A 20,458-nucleotide genomic window follows, 5' to 3' on the forward strand; every position below is an offset into this window, starting at 1 on the left:
TTTTCATCAAAACATTAGCTTACTTGACAAATTCAAATTTCCTCCATAAATACACACAAAAGGGATTTAACTGGGTTCCCAAGATTTAAAAAAAGAGAATATATACTAATGAAATCAACCCGTATTTACTTTAAAACACAAATTTGCCAAATTACGTTTTCCCACGGATTTGTTATGATACATTTACATACCGTGGCAATAATTGGAAAAATTCAAACTCGATGAAATCTGCCCTGTCAACTCGTGGCGGACAGAGAAGTAAAACTAATTGAGGCGTGAGACTGCTCGATCGTTTCAGCATGAACTTTATTGATATAATTAGAGACATATTTCTATCGCTTCAGTATTGCTTAAAAAGTCTATTTTTGTCACACAGTCCTGCACATCTACGAATGCCGATCTATCCGAGGTGTTCTTGAATGCATCACAGTGTAGAAGACGCGTTCATGACGTTGCAGTTTTACGTCAGTGATGGGCGTGGTGTGTGGCCGTAAAGCATGTTGCCATGGGAGACGCAGTATAGGAAGTGGATTTCAGTCCTTGTTTTTGTAGCTTTTGGATTAAAGTAGGACGTTTCCGGCCACTTCTCAGCCCTGTCCGCCCCTTATTGTTATTGTGTTGATAGCTTGGACTGAAGTAGCACATATTCCCGGCTCCTGGTCTGCCCTGTCTGCCCCTTCTTGGTCGTGTTTGGGCAGGAGTTAGGCGAAACGCTGAACCCCTCGGCACGAAGAGCTGACAAGGTAAACACTGAAGCAGCGATCCTATTTGTTATAACCGTCACCTAACTGAAATTAATCCAATTAAATGTGATGCTCGTAACGGCACAGCGTGTCTGATAGTGAAGACTGTTGACTTAGATGCCCTCATTTACCTACATTTAATACACCTTGTTGTTCTTACAGTTGTCTCTCTCTCTCTCTCCTAAAAAAAAAAACCAATCCATCAGGTATTGACAGTCCATGAGTCGCAGTCGGAACCCCGCTCCCCGGGGTCAGGGGGCAGCTCGGGCCAAACAGGTAGCAGGTGTCACTGCCCCCATGAGGAAGCCTGAGCATGATGTGTGCAGGTTCTTGTGATTCAGCAGCTCTCGTCCTCTCTGTCTGCCTCGCCCTGTGTCTCAGATGGGACTGCTGCTGGACCTGACGCCGGACGGAGGGATGGAGGATGACGGGAATGATGAGGACCTGGAGGCTGAGCTGCTCAATCTGGTGGGAGGAGGAGGAGGAGGGAGGCCACAACAGAAGAAAGGTGACGGGAAAGGTGAGGAGGACACGAGCTACAATATTGTGACGGCATCGTTCGTTTGACTGTCTCGTCCATAAACCAAAATCTAAAATGTCACTGGTGCATAAATTTGGCTTGTCTGCGGATTGATTTTTTTATTTTTTTACATCCGTTTGTTTTCATTGACCTTTTTTCTCTTTTTATTTGACTCTTCAAGGGCGGATATAATATTGAAGCACAGTTCGTTCTCTCTGTCATGTCTGCTGAAGTAACCATTTTGGTGCACAGAGTTAAATAATATTGCGGATGAGTCTTCAGTAATATTTGTATTCTTTATCATTTAATACTGCTGTCTTTTTCTGTCCAGCCCCTGTTGCCATGGTGGAAATTGAGCGAATGGCAGCTCTTTGTATGAAAGATCCCGATGACGATGACGTGGGAGATGAAGATTTGGATGATGAAGATCTCTTGGTAAAACACACACAACTTTTTTATTAATTTAGAGGTCTTCAACGGGATGTTGATAATCCTCTGGTCTTCCTTTTTTTTTTTTTTTTTTTTATTAACGCTGCTGTTCCAGTATGTCAACAGACTTTCCTGTTTCTCTGTGTAGGCGGAATTGAATGAGGTTTTGAACGATGACATGGACTCGACTCCTGCCGCCACGCCTCCTGCTGTCACTCCAACCGCGCCGAAAGTGAGCCGAACATCCCACCCCGCTTCTCCTGCTCCCAGTGGTGCGTCTGGGTTGGAGTCCCGTCTGTTGGAGCGTGCCGAAATGTATACAACAGCCATTTCTAATGCCAAGGCCACAGGAGAGACCAGCAAAATCCGAAGATATGATCGTGGGCTGAAGGTAAAATGGCTGAAAACAAATGCGCATGTCTGTCCTTTCCTTTCATGGGAATTCTTCACGACGAAAGTTGAAGTTACCCTAAAAATGTGCTATATGTTCATGGTGTTTGTCTTTTTCAACTCAACTTGAATTGAATTAACTGTAATTGTCTTTTTCAGACATTACAGTCCATGTTGACATCGGTGAAGAAAGGAAAGCCAGTTAATGAAGAGGAGATGCCTCCACCCGTTGCTCTTGGCGGCGCGCCGTCGAAAGCAGCAGCAGAGCCGCCGGGACCGATCGATGAAGCAGAACCACCAGCGCCTGCACTGGTGCCCTCGCCGCCGACCAATCAGAAACCCCAGAGAGGAGCCCCGCCACCAATTGCAAATTCTAAGCCAACGTTTCTGAGCCCTCCACAAAATCCCGCTGCTGCCATCACTCCAGGAACTCCTGCTATATCTCCCCTCACCCCCAGCCAGCCTGACGCACGCCACTCAGGTAGACACATTGTATGATTACAGGCTTGCTTGTTTCCTTTGTCATGTCCCTTTGTCTTATATGGAAAATCTTGATAGTGTTAATCTCTGGACATGAAACCTTCGATCAGTGAAGTCTATGCATGTCAGGCGCTTTGGGGCCGATCACGCAGCTGAAAGGCGCTTTAGAAGAGAAGTCCATTTACCGTTTTACCATTTACCTGTCTCCCAACCAAGACCAAGCATCGCGGTTTTATAAAGGAGTTTATCCGTCTATGATGGATACTGTTGGAGTTCAGTAGTTGCGATCAGTGAGGGGGAGATGGGGAAATATAAAAGGGGGTTGAGAGGATGTGAAAACTCTCCTGGTGTGGGAAGGCTCTGCAGGCGGCCTTGTGCCAAATCTGGGAAAATAAAAACACAGTAATTTGCGTGGCTGTGTTCAGTTTTGCCCCCGGCTGATGTTGCTTTGATGCTTCATACCTGTCCCCGCACTCCTCCAGCCATTTAAGGGTGAAAATGCGGTGAGTTTTCTATTCAGGTCGTCCCGCCGGGGTTTTTGCAGAACGCGCCTCTCTGGCCTCCACACTCCTCACACTCCTTGTGGATACAGGCCGACTTTGAACTGCTGGAGCTTGCTGAGATACGCCTGCGGACGGATTTACAAAGTTGTCGCTGTGCAGTGATCCAGGCGGCTGGATTCTGCTCACACAAGCTGTGCAGTGTTGGAATAATGTATTAGTATAGCTAGGACTGCATGCCTTTTACAGGGGAATACTGTAAGCAGTTAGTATGGCAGCAAATAAAATCACAGTTAGATGAGTCGGCTCATATGGTCAAATGTTTCAAATAACCATCCAAGTATTTGATTTTCTTGTATCAACTAAATGTCATTTTTTTGCTAAAAGTTAAAATGTATCATTTTGTTATGTGTTCTGTCTTGTACATCCTTCGCTATGTGCAGAGCTGAAACAGGCCGTTTTGGCGAGACAGAGGGAGTACAAGTTGGCCGCCATACACGCCAAACAAAATGGTGAGATCGAGCGGGCCAAGCAGTACTACCTCACTGCCAAGGTACATCGACAACGATCAGCTTTGTCACCTGGGTGAATCTGTGCCATGAAGCTTGTGGAATGCCAGTCGGTCTCATTAATGTCGTCCTCAATGTCTGCAGAAGCTCGACGCCGTGCTGGAGGCTGTGGACCGGGACGAACCTATCAACCAGAGCTTACTGCCTCCTCCTCCTGGTACGTGCAATCTCGTGAATCACATCCCGAGGCGGCTTTTTTTTTTGGGGGGGGGGTGACTTTAATTGGACGAAAGCGTTCATGTCGATGAATGGTCGCAGTCACGACTGTCTGATCGCACGCAGGAGACGTGGTAGCAGAGCACAGAGCGCCTCCCCCTCAGTCTTCATCCAGACCTGCTGCCCCGGCTGCACCTGCTGCACCTGCCCAGGCGCCCACTGCTGGTACGCCACCGGTCGCCACTGAGATGACGATGATGACGATCACGATGTGCTTGGTGTTGATCAAGTGTTTGTTGGTTGCCGTTGCCCCCGTGAAGACCTGCCGCCTCCCAGCAGTTTGGCCGAAGCCCTCCAGCAGAGGATGGACATCTACAAGTCGGCAGCAGAGGGAGCCAAGGGCAAAGGAGACGATCGCAAGGCCCGCATGCACCAGCGCATTGTGAAGGTACGCGTCTCGGGCACCGCCGAATCAAAGACGAAGCCACGTGCTATCCAGTTAGTTTTGATTGCGTTCCGTTCGGCATTTAGCTGCATTTCTTGAAATAGTGTTGTAAATTGTTTATTAGACTGTCCACCGCTTTGATTGCTCAACTGACCCACCAAAACATCCCACAGTAAAATATGGTGTGGGACATCATTAAGAGATAGAAAGGAAAAAAAGAAAAACCTTTGAATTAAATCTCTTCAGCACCTTGAGGAGATGAAACGACAGCATGACCATGTGAGGTATTCATTCTGCTTTTGAAGGGGTTGGAACTGTTCTGCTGACACCGACGTCCACGTGGGAGGGTTTTTTTTTTTGTCTTTTCATGTATTTCCTTTGGTGACATGACAATATGGTTGCAAACAGTTTTTTTTTTTTTTTTTTTTTTAATTCACACCAGGATTGATGTATAAAGTAAACTTTGAAGTGATTCCTCATAATTTGTCGTTGTTTCTAACAGCAATACCAAGATGCCATCAGAGCTCACAAAGCCGGCCGTCCTGTCAGCTTGTCAGATCTCCCCGTGCCTCCAGGTCGCGTATAAAAACACAAAAAACCAGGCCATGTTTACAAATCTGGCTTCAGGGAAGATGTGAGTAAGTGGCATTGGTGTGTGTGTGTGTGTGTGTGTGTGTGTGTGTGTGTGTGTGTGTGTGTGTGTGTGTGTGTGTGTGTGTGTGTGTGCGTGTGCGCTGCTCCTCTAGGCTGTCCGCCACTTCAGGGCTCCGAGGGGGGTCAGCAGCAGAACTTCATAGGGGCCCTTGAAACAGCCATGAAAATAGCAAATCAGGATCCAGACGCAGAAGATGAAGACGAGGGTGGACAAACGGAGGCTGCCAAGGTAAATAATGAAATAAGTAAATAACGGCAAGAACCAAATGGCCAAATTATTATTTAACAGCCAAAACAATCTAATTGCCTCTGAATTAAATAAAGAAGTCCTTTGTGGGTATTCCAGTGTGTGTAGCTTCCCTGGCAGGTTGTTAGTCAGTCCTGTTTTCTCCTGAACACTTCCTGCCTGTCACGTCGTCGATGTTGTCGCAAACACGTACATGAATGTTTAGAAATCTGTCGTTCATCGAATTGCCATCCTTTTAAGAATTGATCTTTATGAATGTAGTATCTCGAAATCTGTTCATGTCATTTTTCCACGTTGCGTCCGCAGCCTGGGGTGCGTCCGTCTGCCCAGAAAGCCAAGTCTCCTGCACCTCAAGCCCCCGGAGGCTCGTCTGCTCTCAAGCTGGGCCCAAAAGGTGTGTTCCTGCTGTTTTCGGCTGTAAACGTGCCATGGACGTGTCCACCTGTGTCAGATCACACATTCAAAGTGTGAAATTACACAAGACAAAGTTTCACTTCTTTCTCCTCTTAATCATCCTCACAGCCCAACAGCAAGTGGACTTCTTGTTGCTAAGGCGACAGTCGTTTTTGCGTGCGGCACTGCGCTCCAAACAGATGAAGGTATCCCCCCCCCCCCCACATCATATTTATTTCTCGTTCGCTTTGGGCGAAATCCCTCTAAACGTCACAGCTTTGGGTGTTTGGGCCACGCGGCTGCCGCTCGGCGCTCGTGTGAGGAACGTGGATGTGGTTTGGTTGGTGAAGCTGCTGGTCGTTTGCAGGACATGGCGGGAGCAGCGCAGCACCTCAGACACGCCAAGGGCCTGGACCCCATGGTCGAGGCTGCCAAGTCCGGCCTGCCTGTTGATATCACCAAGGTAGTAAACCTTTCCAAAGCACAAAATAGCCAGACGGACGGATTGTTTTGTCAGCGGGTTTATAATGTGTGTGTCGAGCATGTTGTCGCAGCAGCAGCTGAATGCGTGAGGTGCGTTAACGCCAGACAGAACGCGCCTTAAATAGAAGATGGAAGGATGCATCTGTATTGTGTCTGTATTGCTGTGTGTTTTCAGCATCATTTTAATATTCATATCCCACCGGATTGTCTTCAATTTTGCCTCGCTTTTATTTAACTTTGCTTCATATTTCAGTTCGAATATACTTGTCTTGCGCAGAACCACAGTGTGATTACCCAGAATATTGTGCTTGTGCCTCCGTTAGTTTGTCTTTTTTGACCGTCTGCAGGATATCAACATGAACTTTAATAAGAGATGTTTATTTCCAGGGGCTTGACAGACAAGAAACAGTAGCAACTGATTAGATTTCACTGCAGGCTTGATGTGAAGTTCCCCAAACGCAGAAACACAACCAAGTACATAACCAGATTAACTGATGGCTAAAAATACACAGTCTCTTTCTCTATAAGTCTGTGTTTCTTCCCAACAGATCCCCAGTGCGCCGGTCAGTGAGGAGGACTACGTCCTGGCTCGCTCCCGCACCTCTCCCGTCTCGCCTCGCTCCGGCGAGAAGTATCACGGCCTCCTGGATCTGTTGCGAAAGCAGTATGAGGTCAGTCTAATAATGATCGGCTGGAGCATTTCTCTAACGAGACTGGCCGTCACATTTATCATTGTGAAAGAAAGAAATCCGTTTCTCTATATTCTGTAGTTATTAGCTTTATTATTGGATTTATGTTTTGGGGTTTTTTCTCACCCTCTCTCTTGTTTGCAGAAATGTCTGGGCTTGTCTCAACAGTTCACGTCAATGGGAAGCGTGACCGAGGCTTTAAAGTAAGTTGGGTGTTCTCCATTTGTTTATTCGCGTGTGACGAGGTCTGAAACGTGTTTTTAAATGGATTGAGTTCGGGTTTTCAACTCCCGTTCAAAAGGCTACAGCTTCTACTCCAGTTAGTCGTTAACTCTTTTCCAACACCCGCTCCGTTCCAACTCACTAAACTGCCTTCAGCGTTTCTTCGCCTGACGCGCGTGCACGTCTTCACAGGTGTAGTGCACTTCGGTAACTCACGCAGCGTTCACCCACATTACATGTGTCCTCATCAAATACGAGGTGCAACTTTCACGTCACGCTGCATATTTCACACATCTTTCTTCACAGGTTTTTCCGATATTTGTACATACATTTCCCCCGTCACGTGTTTTTGCATGAAAGTGTTTTTCTGCACTCTTTCAGTCCCATAAATATTGTAGTGAACATATAGTTTGGGGAGATTATGCCTGGGACTGGTTGCGGTGTGGAGCGTTTTGTAGTGCGGCAGGTCTGACGTCTGGAGTTTGAGGAGTCGGACTGTCGAGGCTTGTGTGTAAACTCTAAATCTCTTGTCTTGTTTGCAGGTTTGAGAAACTGTCCGGGGAGTGCATGAAGGATATAGAGTTACTGAAGGACTGCTACGCCAAAGGTCACCCCGTCCCCAAGTGCCGCACGGAGGAGAGGACCCTCAACTCTGTCAAGTCAGCAGCACAATCAGTTCACATCTTAAACAATCACCCGTTTCCCAAAACACATTTTGTTGGCTGGCGTTGCATCTGGGTTCATCTCATCGCGTCACTTCTTTGGTCCAATATAATGTATCTCATTGAGTTGGTGGCGTGGAAATTGGCCAGAAAAAGTCTACGTAGCAAGTTTCTTTGAATTGTTGTAGAAGCAGAACAGACGCTTCTGTCATTAAAGACCTTGCGTTTTCAGGCCGTCCAGGCAAACATCTGTTCTGCTCTCTTTAGCGCAGCGTCGTGGTAACGTCTTTATCTTCCAGAGCTGACACTCACATTCACCTCTCATTGACATCGTTGGTACAAACGGTCACTTTGGCCCTTCGGCTTGTGAGTGAAATATCTCATTGATTGCGTGAGATGAACTTTGGACAGACGTTCTTGTGTCGGCTCCTTGTACGTGTAGTGAAGGTTAACGTGAACGTGATGGGTTAAATTGCAGAGAAGTAATTACTGCAAGTGGATCAAAATATATACTTCTCTTTCTTTCTTCTCGATTATGATCTTTCCGTGGCTGCGTGGCTTTTCTCCCGGTACTGCTCTGTCCTGCTTCTTCCCTCCATCCAAAAACATATTTATATATAACATGTTGAGAGTTTTTTCATGATTGACTTCATGTTGTCCATCCATCTACCTTCTAAATCTGGTGACTTCATATGAGATGTCTGATGCTGGGTTAAAAGCAGGGCACAGCTTGGGTCATGTATAAACAACTAGAATCAAGTGTGAGTCTCCAAAGAGCCCAACAAGTCCACTGTTGTAAACTTCGGGGTTAAAAAAATACCCTGAGAGGAATCAACTCTGACTTTAACTTCTTGACGTGAGGGAATGATGCCACCCGTCGTTTCCATGTTCCTGCAGAAGGACAAAGATATTTATCCAGTAAATTAGCTTTTTAGATTATACTTTTTTTTTTTTTAATATAGAATAAAAATATATTCATGTTCTGGTTTGTTGACCAGCACATTGCTCTGGTGTTCTATTATTTGGAGGATCCCGAATGTAAAGGTACTTAATAAAACTTGTGTTCAAGTCGTCTTCTGAAGTTCAACAATCTGAAAATGTTTGATCAGACTCCGGTTCTCGATATTTGTTGATCTCCAGTTGCATCTGCTGTTTACAGTGTGTTGTGGTGGAGAGGAGAGCTTTGCTTGAGCGCCGCATGAGGCAGAGTGAGTCATTGTGACTCAGTGTTGTTCCCGGCTCTCAGCACGGGCCCTGAGTCATTACAGCAGTCGTTGGGCTGGCGGCGTTGCCGACCGGTCACCGTCTATCACCGCCGACGAGCCTTCTGAGTCGGCGTCGCTTCTTTTGTTTTGTTTTCCCGTAGGATCAACGCCAACCTGACCCCCAGCGACCTGGTGCTGTACGTCATCCGAGGCGTCAACCTCCCAGCTCCGTCAGGTCCTGAAGGCATCTGCATTCATTTAATGACCCCCGTCAATCCGTGTGCACTCACCACCGCCCCCCCCCCCCACCTCTCCCCACAGGTGTCTCGGCTAATGATCTGGATGCCAGCGTAAAGTTTGAGTTTCCATTTCCCAGCACGGTAAGAATATGTCACACACGGTGGGTTGCAAGGAATGAGCTGTGTGTGTGTGTGTGTGTGTGTGCATAGAAATGGGTTCTGATGAATTAAGGTGTGTGTGTGTGTGTGTGTGTAGGAGGAAGCTCAGAGGGACAAAACCAACACAGTGAAGAACACCAGCAGTCCAGAGTTCAAAGAGCAGTTCAAACTCACCATCAACCGAGCCCACAGAGGCTTCAAGCGGGTGGTGCAGTCCAAAGGCATCAAGTTTGAAATCCTCCACAAGGGGTAATCATTCCGTCTGCAGAGTGATGCTGCAAATGTCATGTCTGCTGTACACCCGAGTAGTTCTGTGAGTGGTGTTCCCTCCGCTGCGTCTGTTCTCCCAGGGGCCTGTTCAAGACGGATAAAGTTGTGGGCACGGCTCACCTGAAGCTGGAGGCCCTGGAGAACCACTGCGAGATCAGAGAGATCATCGAGGTCGGCGCTTTGACCCTCAATACATCGACACAGGCGCACGCCCAGACCTCCTGAACAGCACTGCATGTTGTTTTGGTGTCTCGCAGGTGATGGATGGACGTAAAGCCACAGGTGGAAAGCTGGAGGTGCGGGTGAAGATCAGAGAGCCTCTCTCGGGAGTTGATCTGCAGCCCGTGACTGAGAAGTGGGTGGTTCTCGATCCGGTCTCGTCGCTTTCTCCCCCGGAGAAGCAAAAGGAGCGGGTGAGTCGAGGGACGAATCCACCTGACCGTCACGGCCATAGGAGCCGTTGTGACCGGCGGTGAATATCAAGCTGTCAGCGGATTGTCTCAAAGCTCATCGAGAAAAAAACAACAACACTCGGCTAATTAAGGTGCATGATAAATAGTGTACAAGCTTTCTTCTTTTCCACGGTTCACTCAGCCAATTTTTCAGCTAAAGTAGGAACAATTTCAGGTTTTTAACTGAACCGACAGTCACAATTCGTACAAATATTTTTGTTTAAGCAAATCTATCACAATAAATGCCCTTTGAATGGAAACGTGGACACTTATGACTTCGATAACAGTCCATATGTGTCCAGTAAGTGAAAATGACTGAAGCTCACTGAATCGATCAGGGACATTTTGCCCACAATAACATTTACCATGAAATGGTATCACAGTTTTGATACTAGTTCTATATTCAGTCCAGATCAAGATATAAAAATGTACAATTGTCTCATGTATTTTAATTTTAACTTGTTTTCTTCACTCATGTCAAGTGAATTTCCTAATTCTGCATCTCGGAGAAATGTCTGACTTAATTTATACAGATTCACAGGCTCAATATGTCGACGATGTTGTACGTCTGGTTTTTTTTCTTTTTTTTCCTCCAGTTTCCCCTCACAGTCTAAAAAGACACATTTTAAGTTAATAGGTGACTGAATTACCTTCAGATGTGTGTGTTGTTTGTCTGTCTGTGTGTTTGTCCAGTGACGGACTGGTTGATGTGAAATGTGGCGGTTTGGACAAAGGATTTATGGATTATTAGATACTACAAGCAGTCAATATCTTCTACTGTGTAAATTCACTTAGATCTTCTTTTGAGGTGTTGAGCCACCATTGATTTATCTTAATTTCTTATTTTTGTCCTTTGTGGTGTTAGCTTTTTTTTTTTTTTTTTTTTCCAACCCCCAAAAAAGGGGAAAAAAATACTATATATCTGACTGTCATCACTGGCTTCTCAACATTGTCCCCTGCAGAAGTGTTTAGGTACTAAAATACTTCCCTGGATAAGATGTTGACAGTACGTTGTTGCTTTTGCCGCTCCGTAACATTAGAAAAGTTAAAACCATAATTCACAGCTCCGATCATGTAACCTTGTTACTATAGAAACTCGACACACCTGAGTTAATCCCACCCACTGCAGCTGTCAGATTGTTTCTCCATTTAAAAGATCGAACTGTTTGTTTGTTTGTTTACAGGCTCCGTCTCCACGGTCTAAACCCAGGCATGAAGCAGCCAGCAGAGGCAGCCACGCCAGCACCTCCCCTCCTCAGTACAAGCTCCACAGCTTCAGCCTCCTCAACTTCGACAAGGAGCGGCTGGAGAGGAAGGTAAACGTGTGGCGTCTGCGCACAACCTGGCGCTCCCGAGACACGGCGGCCTCGTCGCACTCATGACGCTCATTGATCTCAGATCGCAGAGCACCGCAAGAGTCGTCGGGATCCCCCGTCTGACCTCATCCACCAGCACAAGGAGGTGGCGCACAGGCTGCACTGGCAGAAGTCTCAGCTGGAGAGAGCCTCTCCTGCTCTGCTGACAGGTCTCACACACACACACACACACACACACACACGCACACACACACACTGCAAAAAGGCAGAATGTCCCTGTTTTGTTAAGTTCAGACCCTTTCAAATTAAAATGTTTTGGTTTTTTTCCTTCACTTTGTATCTTTTTTTTTTTTTTTTTTTTTATTCCTCATCAACGTGTCCGACCAAACTCTTTGCTAAAAAGTTAAAAGTTGGTGAGACACTGGAACCTTTTTTTTTTTTTTTTTTTAAACACATGTGAAACGTGTCGTTTAGTGTTTAAAACATCTTTGTACCTCGGATGTTTGGGGGTTTTTTTTGTGGTTTTTTTAAGTTGCTCTGGGGCCTCATTTATAAACGTTGCGTACGCACAAAAGAATGCGTACGCCACTCTCTACGCAAACCGTGGGATTTATAAAAAGAGAACTTGACGGGAAAATGTGCGGTCCTCCACGCCAACTCTGACCCATGCGTACGCACATAATTGGGGTAAGGAGAAACTGCGCCACCGATGGCAGAAGAAAGAAACGGGAGAAACTGTGTGAAACCGATCGTGTAAAATAAATAGTTATATGACCTCTCATATATGGACAGTGTATTTGCAAGAAGTGGATAGTAAAAAATAAAATTTCTACAATGAATAAACAAACATACTCCCTGGAGTGCACACGGGAAACATATGATTAAGACAATAGTAAGACAACAGTAGGGCAAATTATGTTTACACTGATATGAATGCAGTGTAATATCATATATCATATAGCCCATATAGCAGTGTTGGGCGCAGACTGGAGCCGGCGCTGTACGTGATGGGTGGCTTCTAGGTACGGAGAATTCATGTGGAAATCCTGAGACTTGCAATTTTGTAGGAGTGTTTAGCCCGTTCACCGACCTTGCAGGCGACAGTGGAGACCCCCCCCTCAAGCGGTGGCTGCTCACCCCTTTTCCTCACCCACAAGGCGCAGAGGAGAGGACCTAGAATCTGCGCCACAGCCAGGCGCGCAGTATTGTGGAGCGCACCATCGGGCTCCTGAAGGGCAGGCGGCGGTGTCCCCAGGGCCGCCCCTGGCCAAGTGGGGGCCCTAAGCAGGATTTTATTTTGGGGCCCCCCTTCCAATAACATAATAATACTAATAATACTAATACTACTACTACTACTACTACTACCATTAATAATAATAATGATAATAATAATAATAAATTTAATTACTAACGAATCAAATGAACAGCCTCTATCAACAGTGGAACAAGAACTTTATAGATCAAAAGTGGAACAATCTTTTTTATTTCAACAACATCCCACCTTCAAGTGAAGCACGAGCCTCTTCTTGTTTGGACTTTTTCTTTCTTTTGCTAGCTCCTGAATCGTATTGACGTTTGGAAGCCGTCTCTCTCTCTCTCTCTCTCTCTCTCTCTCTCTCTCTCTCTCTCTCTCTCTCTCTCTCTCTCTCTCTCTCTCTCTCCTGCCACCTGACTTGGTGGCGGTGCTCTACGCGCCTCTCGGCAAAATGCACGCGCATCATTTGCGCATTTGCAGAGAATGATGATACTTTATTGATCCCGAGGGAAATTCAATTCACTTGCGCAAAATGGGGCCCCCATGGATCGCGGGGCCCTACGCACAGCGCGTGTTCTGCGTGTAGGGAGGGGCGGGCCTGGGTGTCCCCCTCCACCTCCGTCACCACTCCACTCAGGAGGGATTCCCCGATGACCCCCGCCAGTGTTTCCTCCAGCGGGGTGAGCTCCGGAGGGCCCGTTCCCCCGCCCGTGGCACAGACGCTCTGCCAGTGTGACGTCAGGCGCTTTTTTGTGTCTACTTTGATGTCTGACCACTTTTTTTCACCTCAGCCACACTCCGACCTTCTGAGGCAACAGCATTGACACCATCCGCCACATGCTGCCACTCTACAGCCTTTTTGGCGTTGGTGACCCCAACACTGTGTCCACCAAATAATGTCGCCTTCCTCTTCTCCACCTCCACTGGGTGAAATTGCGTTTCTTGGCTTTTCTTTCTGATTTCGGCATGCTTTCAGTCATGAATCAATATTCATGAGAGGCGTTTCTCTGAATATTCATGAACAAATATGGGCGTGGTATGACCCGCACACAGGTGCGCCACATTTAGAGTGGGTTGTGATTTATAAAGGGAAATCGGCGTAGGACGTGCGTGCGCACTGTTTTATAAATCAGGATATTTTTGTGCGTACGCACTTTCTGTGTTTCGTGCGTACGCCAATTTTGACGTCAATCCTACGCACAGTTTTATAAATGAGGCCCCTGATGTCTATGAAAAGTATTAAAAACACTGTAAAATGTGTTTTAATTATTGTCACAGGTTTGTTCATTTTGAGAAGCACGTTTGAAGTTTTTGGACAAAGAACAAAAACGTGCAGAAAGAATTTCTCTTTTTTGGGGGGATACTATAAATTTTCGTCTTTAATACTATTATTTGTTTAACAAAAAAAGTCTAGTTTAGTTTCCCATTCAACCGCAAGAGAATTTCTGCTCATGATAAAAAAAACAAACTTCTATTTTTCTCTAAATATTACCATTAAAAGGACTTTTGCAGGATCACAGTAAATACATGTGTATCCACCACTGTCACACATCCTATATGGGCCTCACGTGACTCCTATCTACTGTCACAGAGTATGAAAATGTGCTGCGCCGCTTCGCCCAGGGACTTTCCGAGTCCGTGAAGAAATACTCAACCCAAGGCAACAGGGTGAGTTCAGGCCTCGAGGCTTCACACACAGTCGCCGCGTGCGTCTTTCCTCATGACGCGTTTGCATCTCCTCACGCAGGACGCGGCCAAAGACGCACTGGGCAGGATGAAGATGGTGGAGACCGAGGTGAGCCGGGGCGGCGGGTGGCTCCCCTGTGACCGTCGCGTCAAACAACCCAGATTATAGACGTCGCGTCCGTCTCTTCTGTGTTTCAGCTGGAGACGTTGAGGAGGAAGCGCACAGGATGAGAGGAGGGGCTGAAGAAGCGGCGACCTGGCTGGAGTACTGTTAATCTCTCTTTCTCTCTCACACACACACACACACACACACACACACAATCGTATGCAAACTCTGCAGTGGCTGCCGTTAGCACCTTTAGCATGATTCATGTACAAAACAACTGCATGAACCGGTCGGTCGCTCCCAGAACACATTCAGTCACGTGAAATAAACACTAATACTTCAAATACAGACGGAGAGCATTAAGCTTTGTGAAGAGGAGATGGAGACTGAATTGCACTTAAAGCAGAAAAAACACTACTTCTAAACTGCAACTTTGCAAACTGTAGTTGTATTCAATGATATGTTTGTTTGTTTTTTTTTCTAATCCCGAATATTCGTTTGCAGAGTCGATGTTCTACCTTTGACCCCTGCTCAGAGCTTTTCGTGCCCACAGATGACCAAAAAAATGTGTGTGTGCTCTGAGCTGTGTTTAACCAATGAGCTGAGGTGTTTTTAACCCCCCCCCCCATATTTTATGTGTGTAATGAGCTTAATCTAATCTGTCTGCTCCAGTGTTCCCAGATTACTGTAATCTGCTCCGTTTGGAGTGCTGTGATATGGGAATAAAAAAAAAAAAAAAAAAAAAGCAAGCCCATGGCTTCGGGGTGCTGCTGCCGACATCTCATAATGAGGGATTAGTGTTTATGTCACCAAGGAGACGACCAGATGAGGAGGGGGTGTTAACAGCCAAGCATCAATGGGGCATCAGCTTAGCTTCTTCATCAGCTGTTTCTTCTTTCTTCTTCTTCTTTTTTTTTTTTTTTCTCCCCCTCCTCCATTAATTCGTTGGCATATTTTCCCACATTATTCCCTCTTGGTAACCCCCTGCCCCTGCTGGGACCCTTCAGGGACGTCTGAAAGCAGCGTGCGCCGTCCCGGAGACGAGGGTTTCCTGCTGCTGTGTCGGCCGGTGGCCTCTCACACATTCAGTGTGATGTAGTTGGTAAAGTGTGACTCTGCGCCGCGGAGAAGGCCCAGCGTCCTTTGACGTCGGCGGTCCGTCGCCACTGTTCACCTCCAGGTGGAATCCGGACTCGGCTGTGGACGTTTTGCTTGACAAACGTAAACGCGCCGCACATTAATAATCTACCACCAGAACACTTCTCGCACGCTTTCCAAACCCGACGTGGCGTCGCCTGGCTGCCGGGGACTTTGAGCTCTTATTAACCCTTCGTGGGGCGAGTGGCGAGTTCGTCACACAAGATATCTGAGGATGAGATTAAAAAGAAGCCCAGGCATGGGGATGTTTCGTCTCCCAAGTATCTAGGAAGGGTTAATACATGACACACTTCTTTTTTTTTTTTCTCACATTGGACGACCTGCTAACCTGACGGCAGCACTTTCTGCTCATCCATGTATCTAGCAGACGACTTTAACCATCTCTCCCTTCGTGTCCACCAATAGGTTGGGGGTTTTTTTCGGTCCTGTGATTCGTCAGATAATCTTGCATTTGCAATAATCCACCCACTGCCACACTCCATTAGCAAATAATCCTGGTGAAAGTTGGTTCTTCGTGACTCTGTGGAGCACACACACTTTTATCACACACACACACACACACACGCATGAGAAACCATCCTCTGAGTGTAAAATGTGTCGGTGCTTTTGCTCACCTGATGGTTCTTTGAGCAGGATTATTTAAATAAACTTCTCCCTATGATGGCATTACTATCCTTACCATCTCTCTGCTCAGCCAAGCTTAATGTGCAGGTCGTAAAACACGCCTGCGTCAATGTTTCCCCGCGGTCCACTTTAAATGCCGTTTATTTTAGGGAGGCTCTGAATGATGACGGATTTTAATGACGTCAATCTCGACAATGTGACTCGTGTGATTTTCAGGGTTCTGCTCACAGTGTTCAGGGTCTGTGGGAGTGAATAGAAGTCGGCCACTCACCCAAGAAATTGATTCAGAATTATAATCCTCCATTTTTTTTCTCCAGTTGAATAGTTTCCCCCAAAACCCAACAAGCTCTTCACATTGTTTACTTCGTCTCATAAACGTTGGAAGAAAGTTTACTCTCCCATCAAGACATCCGATTTACAAAGTCAAACCAGATGTTAAGATGTTTTTCCCCCGTTTGTCCGGCGAACTCGGCCTGCAAATAGTCGCAGGCTCTTCAGGCAGTTGTTCGTCTGAAATGAGTTGCAGCTGATGTTAATGTGACACTTTTGTGCCAAGTTAAAGTGAAAATGGTGACGACTGACAGAAAGCTTACTGACACACGACAGCTTGCATATGTACGATAAAAGCTTGAACGCACACACACACACACACACACACACTCCTGCCACATCACCCCGCGCCTCCAATAACCTCATGGCCTGAGAGGCTGTCCTGTTGCCATGGCAACCAGCTCATCAGCATTCAGCGTGCTATGTGGACGATCAGGTCCCGGCAGAGAGACGTGTTGTTAAAGTTTGTCCTGCTGGTGACTCACGCTCCTTCCCCACGTATGAAACACACACACATACGCACTCCTTACCGGGTATCCGCTCATTTATTCGGGTCTTGTCGTTGATGTTTATGTTGTCGTTATTTGTCTCGTTTCAGCTCATTTTAAAAAGTCTGGTGGATTGTTTATCATTTCTGGACTCTTGTTTTCCCGATCATCTATTTTTGAACTGTTGGGAGTTTTATTTTCAATCTTTTTTAATCATAAAAGGGCAATCAGCATAAATGAAATGTTTATATATATATATATATATGTGTATATATATATATATACATGGTAAATATTCAGCATACGATGCTTGGTCTCTATTTTTAAGTGTGATGCTGATGATTGGGAATGTATAAAGGCCTGATTGTTCAGGCTGTATTATCTCATGTATGAGGTTGGTGGAAACAATAAAAAGGTGAAACAGCAGCAAATTTAAGCCGTCACTTTTTTTTTATGCACTTTTTTTCTGCGTTATATGCTTTGAGTGAAATGTTTCAGAGTTTATATTAGAATATGAGGCTTGTGACACGACTTTTATACGCTTGTATCGGATCCACAAAATGGTAAATTCCAAACAAAATGTGCACATTTTTGATTTTGTTTGTTTGAAATTCTTTTATTTCATTCAAAAAAGTAAAAAAAAAAAAAACATTCTTCAAAAATTCAAATTCAACACGTTTTGAGTAAAAAATGAGCAGAAGAGAAGATCACTGTTTACCTGCCCTTTAGTTGCCTTTCAATCACTTTGCATCGGTCTGTTAATGTTAAATATCTAAATATTTTGTAATATTAAGCATTTTATGTGCAGTATTTACAACATACAAAATAAAGATGGAAAACCATTTTCATGTTTGCTCAAATCAAATATCTAACTTTTCATATTATTTATATTCAAATGCAATTTTCAGACTTTTTTTTTTACGTTGCAGAATTCCATATATAGAGAATAATATTTCACCTTAAGGCCTCTTCCGTTCTGTGACGCTTCTCAAAAATGTTCACCAATTCACAACTTTTCTGCTCGTTTAAAAAGATGCAAAGCCTGATATGATCAATTTTGCATTGATCAAATCAAAACCAAACAAAACATAGATCAAATCAATTCTATTGCTTTCCAAGGCAATGGTTCACCTGAAAGGTTTTCAATTACAAACTATTTTGTTTTCTGACATTTCTATGTACGGTGCTGCAGTTCATCTTGTCAAGTTGTCAAGGATCCAACTGGCTTGTATACAAACAATTACAAGAAAGACAGGATACAAATAAAGTAGTAGTGCCCTATGTTGTTAAAAAATAAAAACAAAGACTCTTGTGTCACGTCTTTCCCTTTTGCAATTAAAGCTGCACAAACAACCGTGAGGTATGTAGGTGGGAGTGTTGCAGTAAGAAAAAGGAGTGAAACAAAACTTCTGACGGTGCATTTTTACTTTAACAGTTTGGTTGTTTTTTTGTTTCTTAACAGCCAGTGAATAAGCAGTCGTTGGCAACAACAACTAATTCAACAGAAAACCAACCAGGTGGAAATGTCCAGCTCGTGGTCACGTCGGTTTCCAATAATTGCATGTGACATTTATGCAAATGTGAAGCAAAAATCAAAAGCAGCGTTTCAGCCGCCTCATTAACATACATGAGAAGAATCGGATCGCATTTTAACGCGATGCCGCTACGAGCACAACATTAATATTTAATTATGAAAATCTTCATGCAAATGTCTTTTTATACTGCGTGATCTAGTTTTAATTTATCTATTAATTAGGGAAATTTAAAAAAAGATTCTTTATTGTCACTGTAAAAAGTACAAGATTTAGAAGTAAAGTTAAAATGGTTCCGGTGTAAAAACATAAATAAATAAATAAAACTATCCAGGGACGCGATGCAAGTTTGCAATGATTTGATGTCGCCACCAAAATAGACCATTTCACTATAGCGACTCTAAACAAATGAGGAAATCTCTAATCTGCCCCAAAACACACGACTTATTCTGGTCCTGGATCAAGATTCGGGCAGCGCCGACTGCTTTCACTATGACTTTATTAGACATTTATAAGATACTATATTAAATTATATACCATATTATATATGGGCATTGGGGTAATTGGATCCGTCTGTGACAGGGCAAACACATCCACCTACATCTAGAGTCACTAATTAATCCTAATGTATTGGCTAATTGATTGAGTTGTGAGATGAAGACAGGATACCTGGAAGAAGAAAAAAAAAGACACACAAAGTGAGAATAAATCAGCTTCACAGACTCTGATCAGGGATTTTCTCAGTATCTCAGCTCGACCAGAAACTTCCCCCGCAGGAGAAGAAGACTGCTGCCTCAGATATGCACAATAATATCTCGTCGTGTGGAAAAACATCAAAAAAGAAGACCAACCAGATATGTGGGAGATGAGAGAAGGGGGGGGAGGGCTCGTTCACCCACACGCTGATCAAATGACAAAAAATAAAAAAAATACATGAGTCACTGCAACAAACTGGAGCTAAAACACCAAAAACTCTCAAGTAAATATGAGTCTATTTAGTTTTTCCACAGTGAGTCAAATTGCACACAAGACAAATAGTAAACTAATCCTCTGGAGCCATTCTCTACTGGGGGGTCGCGACCCGAGAGAGGGTCGAAATGGTGTGAAGATGTGGAACAAAAGAGCAGTGAGCAGAATGTGAATGTCATTATTCAGTGAGTTTGGAGCAGCGAGGTGTTGAAGCAGCTCGAACTGATGCGGATCAACTGGAAACACGTTTTGGTCATAAATGAACTTGTATTAAAGTGTTGAAGTGAGAAATGTTGGAAGGTTTTCCAGTGATCAGGTGATTTTGTGGAGGAGGTGCTGAAGTAAAACTGTGTGAGACAAAAATAGGTGGAGGGGGGGGAGAGGTGGGGGTGGAGGGGGGGTGGGGGGGCGGAGGGGTGATGCTAATAAGGCTTGTGAATGTGTGAAATGACAAAAGGAGGGTTCAGAGTGGGGTGTGAGGAGAGGGGGGAGGGTGGTTAATATGTGTGTGTGTGTGTGTGGAGGGGGGGGGGGGGTGACAGCGTGGTGGGCGTGGCCTCGGAGGACTCGAGCTTCCTGCTCCGGTGGACACGTGGTTCCGTGTCTGTCTTCCTGCCCGTCTGTCAGCGTGTGAAGGCTTCCAGCTCTCCTCTCTCACTCCTCCGTCTCTCTTCCTCCTGCCACACGGCAGCAGCAGCAGCAGCCTTCCTTCTCTTCCTCTTCCTCCTCCTCTTCCTCTTCCTCTTCCTCCTCGGTTCCCGGGACGCCGACCAGCCAGGCCGCGGCCGCTCCAGCGTGCAGACACGGGAGTGTGCGTGAAAGAAACCGTGTCTATGCGTGCGTGTGTGTGTGTGTGTGTGTGTGTGTGAGTGAGTGAGTGCGTGTGTGCGCGCGCACCCGCCCGCCCGCAGCCGGTCTATCCGTCTCATCCCCCCTCCTCCTCCTTCTCCTCCTTCTCCTCCTCCTCCTCCTCTCTCTCTCCCCGCTCTCGAGCCGCGGTTTTTCGGTCATGACGCTGGAAGCGATCCGCTACCGGACCGGGTCTCTGCAGACCCTCAACCAGCTGCTGCTGCCTCACCAGACGGTC

General features: G+C 45.6%; 2 protein-coding genes across 2 annotated transcripts in view; both read left to right on the forward strand.

Moving 5' to 3' along the window:
- Nucleotides 1-537: 537 nt before the first annotated feature.
- cc2d1a (coiled-coil and C2 domain containing 1A) lies at nucleotides 538-17,292 on the forward strand. Its single transcript, XM_080520606.1, has 28 exons — nucleotides 538-743; nucleotides 950-1,019; nucleotides 1,125-1,263; nucleotides 1,595-1,698; nucleotides 1,841-2,083; nucleotides 2,242-2,563; nucleotides 3,506-3,615; nucleotides 3,716-3,788; nucleotides 3,914-4,012; nucleotides 4,108-4,235; nucleotides 4,735-4,807; nucleotides 4,979-5,115; nucleotides 5,440-5,527; nucleotides 5,656-5,732; nucleotides 5,894-5,989; nucleotides 6,558-6,680; nucleotides 6,843-6,901; nucleotides 7,463-7,579; nucleotides 8,949-9,022; nucleotides 9,109-9,167; nucleotides 9,283-9,434; nucleotides 9,536-9,626; nucleotides 9,713-9,868; nucleotides 11,092-11,223; nucleotides 11,306-11,432; nucleotides 14,070-14,146; nucleotides 14,226-14,273; nucleotides 14,363-17,292. Exons 2-28 carry the CDS (start codon nucleotides 963-965, stop codon nucleotides 14,393-14,395), a joined length of 2,994 nt encoding a protein of 997 aa, XP_080376732.1. The 5' UTR covers nucleotides 538-743; nucleotides 950-962; the 3' UTR covers nucleotides 14,396-17,292.
- A 2,801-nt stretch (nucleotides 17,293-20,093) lies between these two features.
- Nucleotides 20,094-20,458, forward strand: part of mri1 (methylthioribose-1-phosphate isomerase 1) — a 9,379-nt gene continuing 9,014 nt past the window's right edge. Inside the window, 1 exon segment of the mRNA XM_080516439.1 lies at nucleotides 20,094-20,455. Within this exon segment, the coding sequence (XP_080372565.1) occupies nucleotides 20,381-20,455 (75 nt within the window). The 5' untranslated portion in view covers nucleotides 20,094-20,380.

Source organism: Blennius ocellaris (genome assembly GCF_963422515.1).
Source record: "Blennius ocellaris genome assembly, chromosome: 3".
NCBI classification, from domain to species: domain Eukaryota; kingdom Metazoa; phylum Chordata; class Actinopteri; order Blenniiformes; family Blenniidae; genus Blennius; species Blennius ocellaris.